We start from the raw sequence: 19,131 nt of genomic DNA on the forward strand, positions 1-19,131 counted from the left end.
TCATATGATACTTCTTCCTCCTTGATCAAGAAGGCAGAGAGAAGCGGTGGTCAACTGGTTGTTGCAACGGGATACTCCTACAAGTAGAAGTGGTTGCAGTGGTGGCAGTGGAAACGGCAGCGGCAGTCACATCAGTACAGGCCTGCAACTCCTGCAGTAGTGGCTGCAGCTGTAATTCTTCTTCTTCTTTTCCATAACTCCGGTAGCAGTGGCCTTTCATTTTTACTCCATTTTTCTCAGCTCTCTCTCCCCACCCCTACTTTTTTCCTCTTCCTCCAACTGACAGGATCTAGGTGCCCTAACAACTGGGCAGCCAGTCACCTTGGTCCTGGGAAAACCACCTCGTCGCCTGGGGGCAGCCTAGGTTTGTAGTTCATAGCTGCAACTCACAATGTAATCTGAAAGTCTAAATTTTGAGCTCTTTCTTCATTCACTATCATATGTGACACATCTTCTCTTTTTACTAGTTCTGTTGCACCATCAAAGGATTGGAGAAATTGGATCTTCTGGTAAGGCAAGGTATACCAGAATCCAAATATCCTCCAGTTGAAGTTCCAGATCCATCTGACTTCTATTAAATGAGGCCTTGCAGAACTTAAGAGCCCCTTAAGAGCCCCTGTTTGCTTCCCATGTTTCTTTAGTTTGCAAAACTACTTCTCACATAGGCTGTCTTTTTTGGTAAAACCACTCTTTAACTGAATTTTCATAAGAAAACAAAAGGACATTAAAATACACACCTCTGCTTCTTCTATGATTTTTTTTTTTCTTTTTTGGGGGTGTGGTTAAGGGGTGGGGATGGCACAAGTATTTCTATTGTGAGTATGTTACAAGGTTTTACTACTTTCCTGCTTCTATCTTTATCAAATTTCCACCCACTGATTCGGTTAGAATAATGGTTTTGACTACATTAATACCATCCCCTAACTATAACTAAACAAAGCAAAAACCCTTACTTCAAGATAATTTAAATCATTCTGGACTTGTGTTAACACATTAACTGGCTTTTCAGCTTTTGCAGACTACCATACAATAAGTGAAACTTTTCCATTCTTCCTTTAATATGAATAAACTCATCAAATATTGTTCACTTACAGAACATGAAATAGTTTGGGAATCATATTACAATATGAGCATAAAATAGCCAGTATATGCATAAATATGTACCAAAATTGCTCCCGCTCATCCAAAAAACTAGCAGAAGGATTGCTTCCTACTCTCTTTTTGTTTTCTGGTGGAGGATTATTCCCTGTTGAAAGTTCTGAAGCCCTCTACATAACTTTTTTTTCTTTCGTGATTAAAAAAAAAAAATCTATTAATTAGATTAAATTTCAGCATGTCAGGAAATCCACAGATTACTTATATTAATTTTCTGGTCTATTATGTAAAGAAAGATAAGGATACCAACCAATACAACGTAACTAATCCGATGGACATCTGCTGAACAGGCATCAAGAGTAGCCATTAAAACCAGCGACCTGCTGCAGCCCCTAATGATATTCTAAGCCCAATTACTCGTACCTACTTCCAAACCACTCAAAAAAATTTGCAATTGACATAACAGGGATGAAGCTGGGTTAAAGTGAAAGCTAGAGTGGGAAGCATACTTGATGTATGATGACAATATGCGATTCTTACATCTAAAAAATCAGAAAGTAAATAAACAATAAAATCAAATACCAATTCTAGTGCCAAAAATAATATTCACCAGAAATCCAAAGTAATCTTGATTTGAGGGCGAACCAAAATTGGTCCCAAACCCAACCAACCAACCGCATAAGGAATCAATATTAAAAGATTCACCCAGAAAAAAAAGAAAAAAGATCTGAACCTCATAAAACTCGAGGAAAATGTTCTTGAAATGCGAATTTGAAACTAAGAACGAAAGATGCAAAGGAACACTGTGGAGGAGAAGATTCGAGTATGAGAAACAAAACAAAATGCAAATGCAAAAAGCGTACCGGAAATTGGAGAAAGATTAGTCGCCGGAATCCATGGAGAAAACCCACTCACAGAGCCACGATCGATTCTGATGTTGATTCCAGGGAAGGAGAAGAGGTATGAACAGGAAACGCAGGTGTTGAAGCTGTCACCGGAGTAGTGAAAACCTTTTAGGGTTCTTTTTCAGTAGAGTGAGAGGAAAGAAAGAACAGAGAAAGAGAGAGATTGAATGGTCGGTAGTCGGGGCTCGGGAGACTCAGATCATCTTTTAGGTTTTGTTTTCTATTTTATTATCGTTTCAAATTTTAGGGTAAATTACACTGTAGTCCCTTAATTTTATAATAATTATAGTCATAGTCCCGCAGTTTGAAATCTGGGTACAGCAGTTAGAAGGGGGAAAATCTATATCCCAAGTTATTGTTGCAGGAATCGGCTACAAATTGTAGGGAATATTACACTGTAATCCTCTCATTTTATGGTAATTCCAGTTGTAGTCCACAAGTTTGAAAACTGAATCCCCTCGAAGTAGGGGAGTCAATCGGTTGGATCGGTTCGGTTGGTTTGGTTTGGTTTGATTTCAGTCTAGTTGAATCGGTTTTGGTCTACGAATGAGGGAGACCAAAATCAATCCATTAAGGAATTTTGGTTTTTGGTCGGTTTCAGTTTTGGTCCAATTTGGTTTCGATTTATTTTGGTTTTTTAATATTAGGTTAATGCCAGTTTAGATCGGTCTATTATTGGGCTTGAATCATAATAATTTACAAATCAATTTCTCTATTCATAACTCATGTTCATTGATTTGTAACAATTCCCCTTACAATAAAAATATTCTCACTAATATTGTAAAAAATGGATAATCAATGCACCAATTTATGAACTCATAATCATTTATTTTTTATCGGCTTCATTCGGTTTGGTTTTGGCTTAGTTATTGGTAGGTTCGATTTGGATCGATTTTCAGTTGGTCCCAACATACCTCAGTCCATAATCAATCCAATAAGGATCGGTTTGGTTCGGTCTGGGTTTTTTCGGTATATTTGGGTTAGATTTTGACACACCTACCTCAAAGGACCAAGGGGAGTTGGAGGCTGAAATGTGAAAATTTTATGATGTCTCTTGTTCATTGTTCTATTATTTATTTTTATTTTTTTGATAGAACAATGTTCTATTATTGCTTCCTTATTTGAGTTTTCATATGATAAGAATATCATTTTTTGTTACCCAATCATAAACCTTACAACTTTGGTGATTTATCGGTAAAGTAGCTTTAGTTGCAAGAACCATCTTATGTTTTGTCTCTATGTACACTTTCGGTCTTCTCTTTCAATTGCATCTTGGCAAGGGTGTATGTGTTTGTGATCATAGCTTAACCACCTTTATGTAACATTGCAACTTCAACCTTTTTTTTCTGTTCTACATGGAAGAAGCAATCGTCGATTGACAAAAGCCATTGGAACTTTCCCATATGAAGAATGCGAGAGTGCCATCAAATTGGTATTGGTGGGACTTTGAAAGATAGGTGAAGGACACATTAGCAGACAAGGAAAACTTGAGTTGCAAGTGTTATCTGGCAATTTTCTCATGCCAATTAATCAAACACCTCAATTTTGAATGGGAATGGAAAAGTAAGTACAACTTTCTCATTCATTAAATTCCACCCCACCCCTCTAAACAAACAAGGCCTTATTATTTTTTAGGTAATTTACAGTACCACCCCCTAGAGAATGCCACAATTATAAGAACACCTTATTTGTTTCACCAAATTAGACTCAGACACCTTATCGTCAATCACGGTTAAGGATTATACCTTATATGCTGATGTCAGCAATTTTTTTTTTTAATACCAAAATGCCCTTATCAAACATAAAGTACTTAAAATACCCTTGTAATTGGTCCCATTTCAAGACCCCATTCCATTGGCGATCGTTCATAGCAGCAACGGACTACCATTAAAAAGATGTGCCTCCTACTGTTTTCACTTCCCCCTATAGGACAAGAACTACCATCCCCGATCAAATGATCGGTCAGAGAACCCATAAAGCTTAAAAAGAAAAAAAAAAAAAAAAAAAAAAAAAGGAGACCCTTTTCTTGATTGGCCTCCAAAACTTTCCCACCCAAACCCAAATCACCATCTTGGTTTGTGTTAATTATTCCTTACTAATTATTCGGTTTATCTTCATAACTTAGAAGCCCTAGTTCACTGGCTACTACTAGAGCAAAAGAATTTGAAGTCTTCGGCTTGAAACAAATGATTGAAACTCTGTCGAAACTGTGGATGGAACCTTCTCCACCATTATGCCTTACCATCAGCTCTCGGAAGTATAGAAAGAAAGTGACCGAACTCAATTCTTAAGAGACAAATCAAACATCTCCGGCAAGAGAGAAGCATATCTGGTAGATGTGATTCAAATTTTAATATATACTAATAGAAAAATCTAGAAGATTAGTCAAATTAGTGGAGAGGAACAATAGTGGTAAAAGGGTGAGGATTGGGAGGATTATCCCATTAGAATATATATTTATTGGGATTAAATTAAGGGGTTAGCTGGTTGTGGCGGGATTTCTTAAAGGAGGTCAAACCTATGCCAAATGGGGTTAAGGATCTTCGCCGGTGTTTATTCTCCTGGGTCTGGTAAGTGGTAATACCTACCAGAGAGCCGGTGAGCCGATGAGCCAGAAGAGGCCGTTGGAATAGTGTCTATCATTAAGTTGGGGTCCCTTCATTGTAGTACAACTCAAAGGCTCCCCTTTTGCCACCACCACCGACTTTGGCGCCACCACCATTGACAGGTCTACCTACGCTTTGAAGAGAGAACAAAAATATAGGAATTGGGTTAAAATGAGTTTTAGTGAAAAGGGTATAATGGTCATTTTACCTCTTTACTTAACAGTGACTGACGATAAGGGATATGAGTCTAATTTGGTGAAACAAAGGGGGTGTTCTTATAATTGTGGCATTCTCCAGGGGCTAGCATTGTAAATTACCCTAATTTTTTATCTTTATAAAATGGTAAGGTGTGGGTAGCGACGGAAGCAATTCGATACAATATACATCACCAAAAAACAGAAAACCTAGCGAAGGATTTCAATGAACACATTAACGAAAACATCAACCAAGGATTCGTGGTTACCTTGAAAACATTGATAATGTGTTCCTCCAAAAGAATGCTACATTTGAATATGATCTCTATTGAATGCACTCACTCCAATGGTTGAATCCCTAGCTTGAATAAGAAAAGGAGGACTCTCTCTTTTTCTCTAATGTCGAGTGTAGTGTAATGGTTTGCAGTCATAGCTCTTTTATATAGATGAGCCAAGTACAATGATTACAATTTTGTTGACAATATCATGCCAAGTAGTGTGATCCTAAGGTGTTGTGTGTTAACAAATGTCTCCAGCTCGAGTCCCGATATGATTTGTTACGTGAGTTAGGTGTGGCCGCGTGTAATTGGGGTTTTACCCTTGGGCCGGGCAGGTTCAAAGGGTTCCTCAAAGGTGTGATCCTAAAGGGTTATTGTTAAATTTTCCTTAATTGCACCGAATAATGATAATACAAAAGGTGTAATATGAAAACCCACAGTGATAGAAACTTTCATTACACTTTCTCTCATCCCCCCACTACTAACATCCACAATGGACTTTGCAAGCATTGAATAAAATCAACACCATAAAATGTAATTCATTGTTTATATATAAAAAATATATATATATATATATATATATGTGTGTGTGTGTGTGTGTAAACCATTGTACATCAATACATGAGTGCCAAGACAAGTGACTAGACCCAAAAACATATGAAATATTTTTTAAATTATATTTATTTACTACAATAATAAAATAAAATAATTTTCAAACATTTTACAAAAAACAACTACCAGGCCTTGGATTTTGACTAGTCACATTCTATTAACTCTTCTACTTGGATGTTCTCCCTAAACAGACGGTGAAAACCTTATTGTGTGTCACCCTTGTTACCATTTATATCGTGTATAATGAGCAATTGGTGTGTACTTAGTCATATTGGTATACATCAACCATTGGCATACGCTGCACACTATAAATGTATAAAAAACGAATGCAACAGTAAGTACCTTTCAATTACAAGAAAAATAAACTACCAAAATTTTTTGTTTCCAAACACAACCGATGTTGCACCATCTAAGAATTTATATGGATTAATGTTCAACACATATAAATGCCATATTTTTATTTTTATATAAATCCCTATTGGGGAAATATACAATTTGACAACCCTAGAATATAGTGTCAACTTCTGTCCATAGTCGTGAATAGATAAACAATACATTTTGAGCAACTGCATATAGTAGTTAAATTATAACAATCATATAATATAAAATTATAATTAATCAATTTAATCTCATTAAAATGGGTTTGATAAAGACACATCTAGTATCAAAATATCCAATAATCTCTCATTTGTACATCAAATATAATGTCCAGCTATTATAATATACATGTTTTTAATATGCTTATTAAATACAACTGTTGTGAGCCCTTTCGTCATAGGGTTCGACAAGTTATCTACAGAATCAACTCTAGCAACAGAGATATCACCACACTATATGATCTCCCGAATGAGATGATATTTGCGTTCCACATTCTTGTTCTTATAATGAACTCTAGGTTACTTGGCTTAAGCAATGGCTCCTCTATTATCACATAACAAGGGCATAGGGTATTTAATGAGGTTAGGTACAACCTCAAGGTAGGTTAAGAAGTTTTTCAACCACACACCTTCTTTTGTTGCTTCACAAGTTACCAAATACTCAGCTTCAGTTGTAGAATTTGTTGTTGACTTCTATTTGGCACTTCTCCATATGACTGCCCCTCTTCCTAACATGAACAACATCTTGGAAGTGGACTTCCTATCATTTGTAGTAAACAGGATATCAAAGTTTATATACCTTACTATCAATAAGTGATCTATAGGTGGAAGTCACCTCTCTTAGGGTGTTCTAGACAGGTACGCCCAAGGGACAACTTTCCTCTATAGATAGAGGAGAATTTAGCTTTTAAAGACAAGTTCTCTACTTCTTTGATCAACTTTTATGTTGCTATCTTTGTTTTCTTTGGAAGTATTTTCAGTGTTTTATTGAACACTATTCTCTGTGTCACAACATGGTCCAATAGTTGAATACATCAATTATTGGTAGGGGCCTATTTTTTTTTTTTTTTCTTGTAGAAACGAAATTTACTGATAAGCATGTGCACAACTAATGGCATAAGAAGAGCACAGTTCGTGAAGCCAAGGAGTGGTAAGCGGCCAATCTGTCATACACATGATAGCCAAGGGCCTTTCTAGCAAGGGTATCGGCAATTTGGTTCATAACCCTTGAAACGTAATGAAATGAAGCATATACAAATGAATTAGATAAGAGGTGTACATCAGATAGAGCTACTACTAAGTCAAGTGGACGTACTCGGCCTTGGTCATTGATGAAGTTGATAGCCTCAAAATTATCACTTTCAACTTGGAGATGAGAGTAATCAGCATGTAAAGCTTGACAAAGGGCCCATCTTATAACTAGGATCTTACCTTGAAGAACTGACGCAAAACAGTGTGCAATAGAAAGTGCTTTCTGTTGATGACCTAAGTGATTCCGATAGATAATCCCCAACCCACCTTTTGATTTTCCACTAGATAAAGTAGCATCACAATTTACCTTTATATAACCCAAAGGTGGGTTCATCCATCTCACCATGGAGTGGAGGAAGGATGCATCCTTGGGGGAATAATTGCCAAATGATACTCAGTGTATGCTTTTTTGCTACAGTAATCACCTCTTGTGGAGACCAAATCTTGCCATTAAAGACAAAATCGTTCCTTGTGCGCCACATATACCAACAAATGAATGAAACATGAGAGAGTAAATCAGTTGCTAGCCACTTATTTTGCTTCACCAAAACCTCCCAACTATTTAACCAGCTTGTTAACTTTGGAACCTGATCCTGTGGTGGGATGTATGACAGCAAACTTCCAAACCAAACTGCCTTTGAAAAAGGATAGTCAAGTAGCAAATGATCTGTTGTCTCGCTAGGAACTCCACATCTTTTACAAGCTGGGTCTATTGGAACCTGACGTGAGAGAAGACCTTCCCTCGAAGCAAGACCTTCATTGCAAGCTCTCCATATGAAGGATTTTTATTTTTGGAAGGGTTTTGATGGACCAAATTCGCTTCCATACGGATTCAGGAACTTGTTCCCAATGGTGTGTTCTCAGAGTAGAAGCTCCCAAAGCAGCCTTAGCATCATTGAAATTCAACAAAAGGTGATAAGCTGATTTTACAATAAAAGTGCCATCTTTTGAGGCCCCCCAAACCTGGGTATCAGCTCTTGTAAAAAGACTGAGGTTAATCTTTAAGATTGTCTCAATATCAGTTGGGTGAAAGAACTGATTTAATAAATCATACCTCCATGTTCTATTACCCTGATCTATAAGATCAAAGACCAATGTGAATGAACAACCTACAGGTCTAGCATGTTGGATCTTGAATTGAGGTAGGGAAGGTACCCAGTTTTCCGCCCATATGTCGACCATAATGCCATCACCAATATGCCATAGCAGCCCTGCCTTGAGTGTGTTTCTCCCTTCCATCAAATCTCTCCATCCCCACGATGGTTTGCTTCCCAATCTAGCATGGAGAAAGTCACTTGAAGGAAAATAAATTGATTTAATGAATTTAGCCCACAGTGACTTGGTGAGGACCACAAGCTCCAAGCTGCTTTTGCTAGCAGTGCTTGATTTTGAATCTTAGTGTCCTTAAAGCTCAACCCTCCACGGTATTTTGAGCGGCACAATTTGGACCATGATATCCAATGGATCTTAACACTTTGTCTTTGATTCCCCCCAAAAGAAATTGAAAAATACTTTCTGAATAGAGTCATGATATGAAACCGGTAGCTTAAAATGTGATCCTGAAAGTTTGACATAGAGGATATAGCTGCCTTTAAGAGTACCTCTTTGCCAACATGAGACAACAAATTCTTCTTCCAACCTTGCAATTTGTTGAGGGTTTTCTCCTTCACTTATTCAAATAAGTTCTTTTTAGAAATACCAAAATCTATTGGCAATCCTAAGTATTTTGAAGGCCTATGACCATAAGGTACTTTTAGGACATGGGAAAACCACCTCTTAAATTTCACATGTGTATTCGGGCTGAATGTGAGGTTGGACTTTTGCAGATTAATAGACTGACTCGTTGCCTTACAATATAAATCAAGACATGATTTAAGGGTTGAAATTTCTTGGAGTTGTACCTTAGAGAAGAGGAGGTAGCCATCGGCAAACAAGAGATGGGTATGGGGGGTCCTCTATGTCAAACCTTGATACCACGTAATGATCCTACATCTTCTGCTTTCTTGATAATAGTCGTTAGTGCTTGAGAACATAAAATAAAAATAGCTGGTGAAATTGGATCTCCTTGACGAATTCCACTAGTAGGAGTGATTGACCCCTTGATACACCCATTTATTAGTAGACTATAAGAAACCGTCTGAATGCAGGCCATAACATGAGTCACAATTTATATCAATATGGGGCAATTACAATCTCAAGAAGAATGACCAATGGAACACCTCAGCCCTCCAATTAATCTAACCTTATTAAAAGCAATTTTATGGTCTGTGGTCTTTACAAGTCAAGTGTTAAAATCATTAAGACAAGTTCTACATCCCAATTTCGTTGAGGAAAAAGAACGCTACTAGGTCGTGTGGCTCCTACGCATAGACATAGAAACAAGCAAAAGTACCACCCCACCCCTCATGAAATAACAAATCCTTCTGTGTATGCGTGTTGTCATTTGTCCCTACGTTGGAGCAGGGACACTTGACCAAGTAGCAGTCTCATGCCTGTTTTATTCTTAGTAACTATATTCTTAAGATCGTAGTTATTGAGAGATATTAAAAGTATAAGTACCCAAAAGCTCTCCATTTATGGATTAATGCAAATTACTAGTGGACTAGTCAAATTACCTGTGGATAATGTAATCATTACCTTGACCCCACAATTTTTTTTTTTTTTTTTTTCTCATTGAAGCTAAAAAATTGTAAAATTAATTTGATGGGAAGAACATTGCTACATTGGCTTTGTGCAGATTTCTTTATACCCTTCCCACATAATAAACAATGGAGCCTAGACCTATACATTCTCTTTAATACTGACCATGTGGGCCCTATGTGTTCCCCACGTAGATGATACTATTTTCTAATCTCTTATTGGTGTAACATGCAGATTCCTTCATACACTATTACCAAAAAAAAAAAGATTCCTTCGTACACTGCCCTTACTGGAAAATCCTCCCCTAATTTCTATTGACCAAAATACCCTTTCACAATCTAAATTTACCATGACAGCCATAACCGTCAGTCCAATAACTGTCAATCCTAACTACCGCCCCTTCCTTTTAACTGAAAATCATAACCACAACCACAAACCACTGGAAGCTCCACTTGGCAGTTCCAGCATTTAACCCTACATTGTAGTTTTTCAGACCGCTAGACCCCAAGAAAACTGAAATCCCAACCCAATAAATTAGGAACACCGACAGTGTTACCCACTTTCTCTCTCTATATATAATCCAATATTTCCTTCTCTCCATTTGCTTTTTGAACACATTCAGGGAACTGTGAAGAATACAAACACTAATTGCAGAGAGGGATTCCGCGATCAGTCGCTGAAGGCGGCTTTCCAAACTATTGGAAAACCGTTCTTCAAGTCTTACTTTTCAGATTCAGGAAGCGACTCCAAAGATTTCGGTACTTTACTTTCTTGTAGAAGAAACAGATAAATGAGATAAGACAATTTTTTTTTATTTCCAAAATAGATACTCTGTTTTTTTCTTTGTATTGGAAACGTTCTCTGGATTTCTACCAAATGATTTTCTAAACTCATTTTTGTAAAGATTTCCTTTCTGGGTATTTTGTAACATTGATCAACAAACCATTTCCTTTCTGGGTATTTTGTAACATTGATCAACAAACCATTTCTTGTGGTCTTTTCAGAGTTTCTGTTACTGTTCTCTGTATTTCCCTACTTAGTTCATCCTAAAAAGATTTTTTTTTTGGTAGAGAAAGTAAGGCCATTCAAAACAAACAGGAAATTTCATAACTATTTTGAAAAACTTGAAATCTGTATGTTTTTGAAAGGACCAAATTTGGGTTCTGAGTTGGGTTCTTCCCCCAATTCAAGATTGACAATAAAGTTTTTCATCCTTTTCCTCTACTTTTAGAAGAAGAAAAGGAAAATGGCAGGGAAGTGTTCAAGCACCTGTCCAATGAGAACAGAATGGGTGAAGGGAAATGCAGTTGGGTCCGGTTCCTTTGGTGTTGTCAACTTGGCCATGAACAGATTCACCGGCGAGCTCTTTGTTGTTAAATCCACATCAACAGAAGCAGGTTTTAAATCTCTGGAGAATGAGGCCAACATATTAGAAAGCCTTAATTCTCCTTACATTATCCGATGCCTTGGGCAGGATTTCTCCAAGGAAGCAAATGGGGAGAGAAAGCTTAACCTCTTCCTAGAATTCATGGCAGGGGGAAGTTTGTCCAATGTCGTCGAGAAATTCGGTGGCTCTCTAGATGAGACTGTGATCTGTTCATACACCAAAGAGATCCTCCATGGCCTCGCATATCTCCATAGAAGCGGTATCGTTCATTGTGATATCAAGTGCAAGAATGTGCTCCTGGGTTCATCAGGAAACATCAAATTGGCAGATTTTGGATGTGCCAAGAGGAAGAACTCTTCAAAACTTGACAAGGTTCAGAAGAGTTCCTTGGAATCTATTAGTGGGACACCACTATGGATGGCACCTGAAGTTTTGAGAAATGAAGGGTTGGACTTTGCCTCAGATATTTGGTCCTTGGGATGCACCATCATTGAAATGGCTACTGGGAGGCCTCCATGGGGAGACCTGCTCTTGAATCCAATGGCTGCAGTTTTCCAGATTGCATGTAGTAACGAGACACCAGAGTTACCAACCAAATTTTCCAATGAAGGGTTGGATTTCTTGGCCAAATGTTTGCAGAGGGACCAAAAAATGAGGTGGACTTGTGAAGAATTACTTGATCATCCATTTATCTCTGGGAATAGGCGGTGTTCGTGCGAGAAAGATGCTTGTTCTCCAACAAGTGTCTTGGATGATGGATTATACGAAGAGAATTATGCATCGGACGAGTCAGAGTCTCCACACAAGGAAGAGCTTCAAAGCAGGATTCCATTCTTTACAAGATCAAGTAGTGGAAGATACAGAATGGCAAGAAGGCAACACAGAGAGATTGATCTGCAATCATCAGAAAATTGGATAACTGTTAGATCAGGTTAAGGAGTTCAGTTGCATATAGGTTGTAGGACAATGTAAATTTCCAAACATGGATTTTGATGTACATTTTTACAGTAAAAATGGGAAAATCTGATAATGAATCTCATAGCAACCCAGTGCACGAGGCTCCCACTACTATAGGGTTTGGGAGGGGCAAATGTACGCAGCCTTACCTCTTGCTCCGCAAGAGAGGCAAAGCAGGAACCCTGATAAGAACAATTGAAATTTACTTTTAAAATACAGTGGTTTTTTTTACTGGGGCCCTTTCACTCAATCCTATGGCAGATTTCTTTGCAACTAAATATAATATTCAATTTTTAAGCTGCAAGATAAAAAATAAATTAAAAAAAAAAAAAAAAAAAAACATGATTCTGCATCATGAAATAATGCCTCTCATAATCCTAAATAATTAAAACTGCTCAGGATTTTTTTTTTTTTTTTTTTTAAATTAATATCAGCCAAGACTCGAGGGGGAATCCAAACTTATAAAACAGGATGAGGAACATCATGTTCTGAAATTATTATGATCTGTTAAAATGAAATTGCAAGGTTGTTCCTTATAGTTCATAAGAGAAGGCAGCAGAACAATATTAAAGCTGAGTTATATCAGTGGTTCTTTAATGTCTAATCCACCCCTTTTCAGAGCTCTTCAGCTCCAAGTCGGCCTAGGACCTTATCCAAGCTCAAGGTCCCGTTACTCCTTGGTGCCACATGTTTTGATTCAAGCATCATATCTCTCGCCACAACTAAACTACATGGCAAGCCCCTTTCTCAGTCTCCCGTCTTTACTTGCTATGAGGCACGTCCTTGTTCCAACCTTTTCTTGCCTTCGTTCGATGTCTCCAAAAATGTTGCTCACCTCTTTCTCCGATTGCCCCCTCACTTCTAGGATTTGGACTGGCCTCCTTTCTAGATGCTGGTCCATAAAAGAAAAACCTTGCCCCTTCGAAACGAATGGATCTGGACATGACTTTTGGTGGTACCACGGTTTGTGATCATGTGGGTACACTAGTTTTTGCTGCCGCTATAGAAATAAGCTTATTATTACCTCTTGGGTCTCCCCCACTCATTGTAGCTCAAGTGTGGCCAAGTGTTTTTCTTCTTTCAAGTCTCTTCCCCATATAGGGGGTCCTTCATATCTTTTCTCCTTTTGGAGATGAAATTTTTTATGTGTGAGAGAACTCGGTCTGGCTTATGAAACACTAGACCAGTGGATCAGTGGAAGGGTAAATTGAGGCATGTTCAGCGCAAGTAAAAAGAGGACAGCAGGGTCTTTTTGCAGAGTCTGAGAATTTCATGCACCAGACTGACAAGGTTCTCTTTATACATTTCTTTATTCACCAAAAATAATAAAAAAAGAATGGAGAAGTTGTGTGGCTCCATGAAGAACTCCAATTCCATCTCAGGGAGAAGAACCAACCTGTAAGCAGCCGCATGGGATATTCTTGAAAGTTATCAAAGTGTTGCTCCTCAGAGATCTGGAAGATGATAATGATGTGGTGAGCTATTCAGCTCTGTTCTTCTCCAGCTTGATAACCTTGCGGCTATTGGGGTTGAACAGTATCATGAAGAGCTACCACTGTGTGAAACAACAGATCTCGATATGAATCACGCCGACGCCATTACCAGGCCCCCAAGTCACTTCCCCCTCTCTCCTGGAGTTCCCTGGGCAGCTCCTACTGCCTATGGGCAGAGACCAGCCAGCAAAGGAAAGTAATGGAGGAAATTACAGCTCCCAACAAACAAGGGTTGGGAAGATGGGGGTAGTGGAAGGTCATAACCAGCCCAGTTACAAACAGATTTACTGAAAATAAAATGCAGCATAACATAGAAATACACTACAAAATCGAATACTTTATAAACTTCAATTAATTAATTACATGGAACAAATGTGCCTGTCAAATTTACATTTAAATTATACGTAGGAATACATAATCAGGTATCATTACCGGACTGAAAAGACCTAATGGAGTAATCCCTTATCTCAGATTGAAGATGCTAACGGGACAGGAATCTGAGTGGGGGACCTCTCTACCGCACCTGTCTCCCTAGACATAGACTACATACAGGGTAGTAGTACTTTTGGAAAGATAGAATATCACCGCATGAACATTACATGTTGCATGAACATTACATGTTGTGCTATGAGAATTTTTTTGTTTTTTTGTTTTTTTGTTTTTTTGTTTTTTTTTTTTTATAGAAGTTGTGAGAACTAGTTCCTACTCAATATCTTTTACAGCATCCTGCATCACCAAACATCCAAAAATAATGAGTCAACAACCTTAGTATGATGACCAACTGTCACAGAACAGTGAAAACATTAGACAGAATAAATGAACTTTCAGAATAAGAAAATCGAAGGTTAAGGTATCTATCACTAAATAATGCTTTAAACAAGAATTTTATAAAGCAATGCTGAATTTGGAATACTTACATGAACTGCAGGGGTTCTTTTAAGTCTATTCTTTTAAGTCTATTGATTTTGGAAATGAAACTTTTCCTGTTCATGAGTTTGAGCCCGTGTTAAAACATTTAACACGCAAATTCATCGCAGGCAGTTTAGCCAGTGGTTGCACCATATTCACTGAGTTAGTTAAACCCCAAGAATTGGTAATTCCTCATCCCATAGAAAAGGTTAGATGTACCTTCTAGTGTTGTGGATTCACAAGTACAAAAATAATATTTTTCCAGGGAAGTCGAGCTGTTTGTGACTTTCTCAGTTCTTCAATGAAGCATATCTCATACAAATGGAGGCTATGTCTGAAGAATTGTGCATACCTCCTTGAAAAATTGTCTCAAAGAGTTTCTATGATGGTGAGCAGCTTTGCATGCATAGGCTGCATTCTGCCCTATTGTGCTCTTGGGTTCTAGGCCACTCTTTGTATTGGTACTTTAAAGTTTAACCTAGCATATTTTCCTTCTTCATGTAATCATGAGTTCAATTGTCAATATCTAAAATATCTAAAAAGAAAACAGCAGAACAGGCAACCATATAAAACAGCAGCATGTCAAAACAATTTTGATTTGAGTTATGCCACGTTGATTCAACCAGATTACAAGGAAAAAAAAAAAAATTCTAAACAGTTTGAAGTAAAAATAGTAGTAAAGTGAAACACAGAATGCTATCTACTTGTTCCCAAGGACACAAATTATGGCCATTTAATAAAATTAAAAAATTGGATGCCAACAATGTAATGTTAACAAAACCTAGGGTTTCTCCACATTAGGCTGGCCAACATACATGCTCAGTGATCTGAACCTGACAATTGCCTGACCGCTGGAAAAACCCATGCGCAAAATCAGATGTCTTTCCTGGAGAATTCTAGCCAATGGTACAGAAATCTAGTCCTTTTATTGACCAATACAGTTGTTATCTTTAGGAACTTGGGCCCAGCATTCTCCATGGTAGAATCAATTGATCAGTTTTTCTTAAAAATGAGAATGAGTGCCATATGTACAGTACAGATCCCAATCATTATACTTACAATGCAGTGGTGCCACCTAGGAAATCACTGTTAGGAAACTAATGACCAATGAAACTACTATTAAAATGATAACTGACAAAGGGGCTTACTTTGGCAAGCTGAGTCATATAAGCTGCAGCCACTGCTGTCACCAAGAGCCCCAGTCCAAGTGTCATTAACTGACTGTTACCTCCAGGTAGTCCAACATCAGATTCCTCTTGCTGAGAAATAAAGAAAACAAGAATCTCAAGCAGTCTGAGTGAAATTTCTTTTACCCAAGGAAACAGGGAACTTAAATTGGCAAGACTGAACTAATCTCCAGATTCTCCACCAAATTTTGTAGAAGAGGCAATTAATGCATGAATACATATGAATTCCAAGCAAGCATAGATCCTTCACCCGGGGGGGGGGGGGGGAGAGAGAGAGAGTCAGATGAGTCTTGGATTAAGCATGCACAGAGTCAGAAGTTTTTCTCTTTTACCTTGAATTGGTTGACAACATCTACAACTTGTAACTGTTGTGCTGTTGGCATTATTGGATTTTTTTTTTATTTGCTCAGATTTATTTCAATTTGACTAATCTAGGATCTTATTTGCTGCAGCTGCTCAGGTTTTGTCGCTTTGTGCTGTTGATCCTTGTTGCTGCTGCAAAATGATGATGGTTTTTTTGTTGTTGTCTCCCCTGCATTCATTATCTGTCAAAATCTACACGTGAGTGGGAGATTAGAGATGTTGAAGTTATTTCTTCTTATTGAAGCTTTTCTACTTGTGTATTTATTTGCGAATAACTAAATATTTTGTCTCCATATCGGAGATTTGTGTCTCCTTATTGAAGATTGTTTGTCTCTCCTTGTTATAGATTATTTAGCCTCTCTTTATGAAGATTATTTGTCTGTCTCCGTGTTAAGAGGTTATTAATCTACATCGATGATTTATTCATCTCCTTCTACTGCTCTTCTTTGGCATTTTCTATTGTTGTTCTTCTTGTTGTTGTTGTTTTTATTGTTGAAGACTTCTGGCCTGCAACACGATTTGTTCTTCTTCTACTGCCTATATTATTCGTTATTATCTGGGTTTCATCTTCACAAAGAATTTTCTCTGTTGCTGTTGCCTGTGGTTGATATGTTTTTGTTGGTGCTGTGACTGGAAGGATGTTTTCCAGTTTACATATGGTTGCCGGCTACTATAATCTATGATTGATTTATTTGTTAAATTCTGCTTCTGCTAGTAATGTTTGTTCTTGTTCTTGTCGTTCCAAGTTCTCATTTGTTCAAGTTTTCTCCTGCTGATTATCTTGTCTGTTCCAAGTTGGAGCCTTGGACTCTTGGAGATTATACATATATATATGCTCTAGCTTGAGGGGGAGTGTTGAGATTCTTGTGTTTACTACTACCGTAGAGGGTAGTTTGGGTATATGGGCTTATTTGTATGGGTTTATAAACCATTATATGTATAGGCTTATAAACCAGGGGTTCACTTGTAATTGTTTCTTTTATTATTATAAATATATCTTATTGCTTAGGGTTAGGGGATTCTGTCCAGCAGTGAGCTTGTTCTCTTCCAACGTTAGTTTCTTTTTCTCTCCTCTTCTCTTTTACTTTTCTAACGTTAGTTTCTTTTTCTCTCCTCTTCTCTTTTACTTTTCTCCTTCTCTTCTTCTACTTCTCATCTAATCCTGGTTATTCCAGTTTGATTGTCACAGTATCAAGTTTAGGAAAGTAGGGACCAAAATTTATGATGTTAGGGTGTTTAACTTATATTTCATCGTTCCCAGCAGTCACTGGAGACAATGAGATAGGCACATTTGGATGCAATAATTCCGGACTGGTGAAATTATTTTGAAAATGAACTTGTATTTTATTGATTTTTTTCCTTGACAAAGCTCTATACTGTTTTTTCTCGCTTGTTTGGGATCTGATCAGGATCTTTATTGGTTTTTGAGAATGTTCTCATCTATCCAGATATTATGTGATTAGATGTGGTTAAGGTCAAGGGTGTCAATTGGTTCGGTTCAAGAAACAAAATGTGGGAACCAAAAGCAAACTGAACCAAGAATAGGAACACATTTTTAAACCAAAACCAAACCGACTGGGTTCGGTTCAGTTTCGTATTCAATTCCTTATTCGGTTTTAATTCGGTTTCACATTAAGTTTAGGTCCCATTTTACACCGAAGAACTTAACATTTTACTTCACCAACAAAAAAACCCTTACTAGTTAAGAGTCATAATCCACCAAACTTTTTTTAAACATTAAAAAGAATAGAATCATCCACATTGATTAAAATTGTAAAAAACAATATAATTTTTCTTGGTTCCTTATTTTGTTTGAAAATAGGTAAGTCGGTTTGGTTCAACGGTATTAATCAAACCAAACCAAACCAAGAAAAGATTCCAGCCTTTGAAACCAAAACCGAACCAATTTACTTTGGTTTGGTTTGATTGTTTTTAAACGGCCAGTTGTTGGGTCCTTTTCTCTCTCCAATCCAGTATATGTCCTTTCTTCCCTAAAGCCATTACAACATTAAAAATATTAACAATAATAGAGAAATCTATAACTTACAATGATTGCTCGGCCAAATGCTCCGCACTGACATAAGCCCATGTTCCTGGAAGCATTCCCAACCAACTGCACCCAGAAAATCATGTTGAATATGAACATGCAAGACTCTAAGTCAGAAAGCGGTATCAGAGGTCAGATCTGTGGCTGCCAATCCAACCAGACCAACCAGATAACAGCCAATATTTGCAGATGATGGACAAAGATCTGCAAATCAGCCACTGTCAGCTGGATTGGTGCCTGCCAATCCTGATACAGATTGGTTGATCCGAAGGGCTACATAAGATTTCATTCAAAGATTTTATTCATCCTCAGCCAGAATCCACCTCATACAACCAAAGATCATCAGTAAGTATATTTTTCACAGTGCTAAGGCAAGGGCATAGAAAACAATGAACTTCTGCAGGAAAATGAACCCACTTAAAAGCATGAAAGTATAGAAAAATCATCTGATCATGGAGGTCTCCCCACCTCATTAGGGAAGGTAGGTCATTATTTGTGCATGTGAACTCCACCGCATCTTGGAAGTTGTGGTCAGCTAATTGCCTCGTCTTGCAGATGGAACTTGCCACAGAAGGGATAAAGTGATAAACAAAAAGAATTTCGAAGTGGGAAATTATCATATTGTGTAGGCCCTTTTGAGGTTTCCTAGGGGCAGTTCCCTACGGTGGTGGTTGTAAACTACTGCTACATTATATTTGTTCTCCAATGACAAATTTATTTGGTTATCTATCTAAAAAAGAAAAAAAGAACAGAGGAAAGTTCATTTATCAAAACCTTTTTTATTTCAACACCAACACTAACACTTCTCTTTTCCTTTCTCTCTCTCTCTT

General features: G+C 37.6%; 3 protein-coding genes across 5 annotated transcripts in view; 1 reads left to right on the top strand and 2 right to left on the bottom strand.

The window, feature by feature from the left end:
* The window catches only part of LOC122071922 (histone-lysine N-methyltransferase ASHH3), a 34,573-nt gene extending 32,383 nt beyond the window's left edge, over nt 1-2,190 (bottom strand). For all 3 annotated transcript variants that reach the window (XM_042636403.1, XM_042636405.1, XM_042636407.1), the window contains exon 1: nt 1,959-2,190. The gene's annotated coding sequence lies outside the window, so the exon portion shown is untranslated. The remainder of the gene's footprint in view (nt 1-1,958) is intronic.
* An 8,385-nt stretch (nt 2,191-10,575) lies between these two features.
* Nucleotides 10,576-12,516, top strand: LOC122061277 (mitogen-activated protein kinase kinase kinase 17-like). Its single transcript, XM_042624500.1, has 2 exons — nt 10,576-10,716; nt 11,190-12,516. The coding sequence occupies exon 2, from the start codon at nt 11,205-11,207 to the stop codon at nt 12,279-12,281; it is 1,077 nt and encodes a 358-aa protein (XP_042480434.1). The 5' UTR covers nt 10,576-10,716; nt 11,190-11,204; the 3' UTR covers nt 12,282-12,516.
* Nucleotides 12,517-14,112: 1,596 nt separating this feature from the next.
* Nucleotides 14,113-19,131, bottom strand: part of LOC122069735 (TVP38/TMEM64 family membrane protein slr0305) — an 11,816-nt gene continuing 6,797 nt past the window's right edge. The window contains 4 exon segments of the mRNA XM_042633805.1: nt 14,113-14,521; nt 15,853-15,963; nt 18,302-18,327; nt 18,330-18,367. Coding sequence (XP_042489739.1) covers nt 14,498-14,521; nt 15,853-15,963; nt 18,302-18,327; nt 18,330-18,367 — 199 coding nt within the window. The 3' untranslated portion in view covers nt 14,113-14,497.

Source organism: Macadamia integrifolia, chromosome 2 (assembly GCF_013358625.1).
Source record: "Macadamia integrifolia cultivar HAES 741 chromosome 2, SCU_Mint_v3, whole genome shotgun sequence".
Lineage (NCBI taxonomy): Eukaryota > Viridiplantae > Streptophyta > Magnoliopsida > Proteales > Proteaceae > Macadamia > Macadamia integrifolia.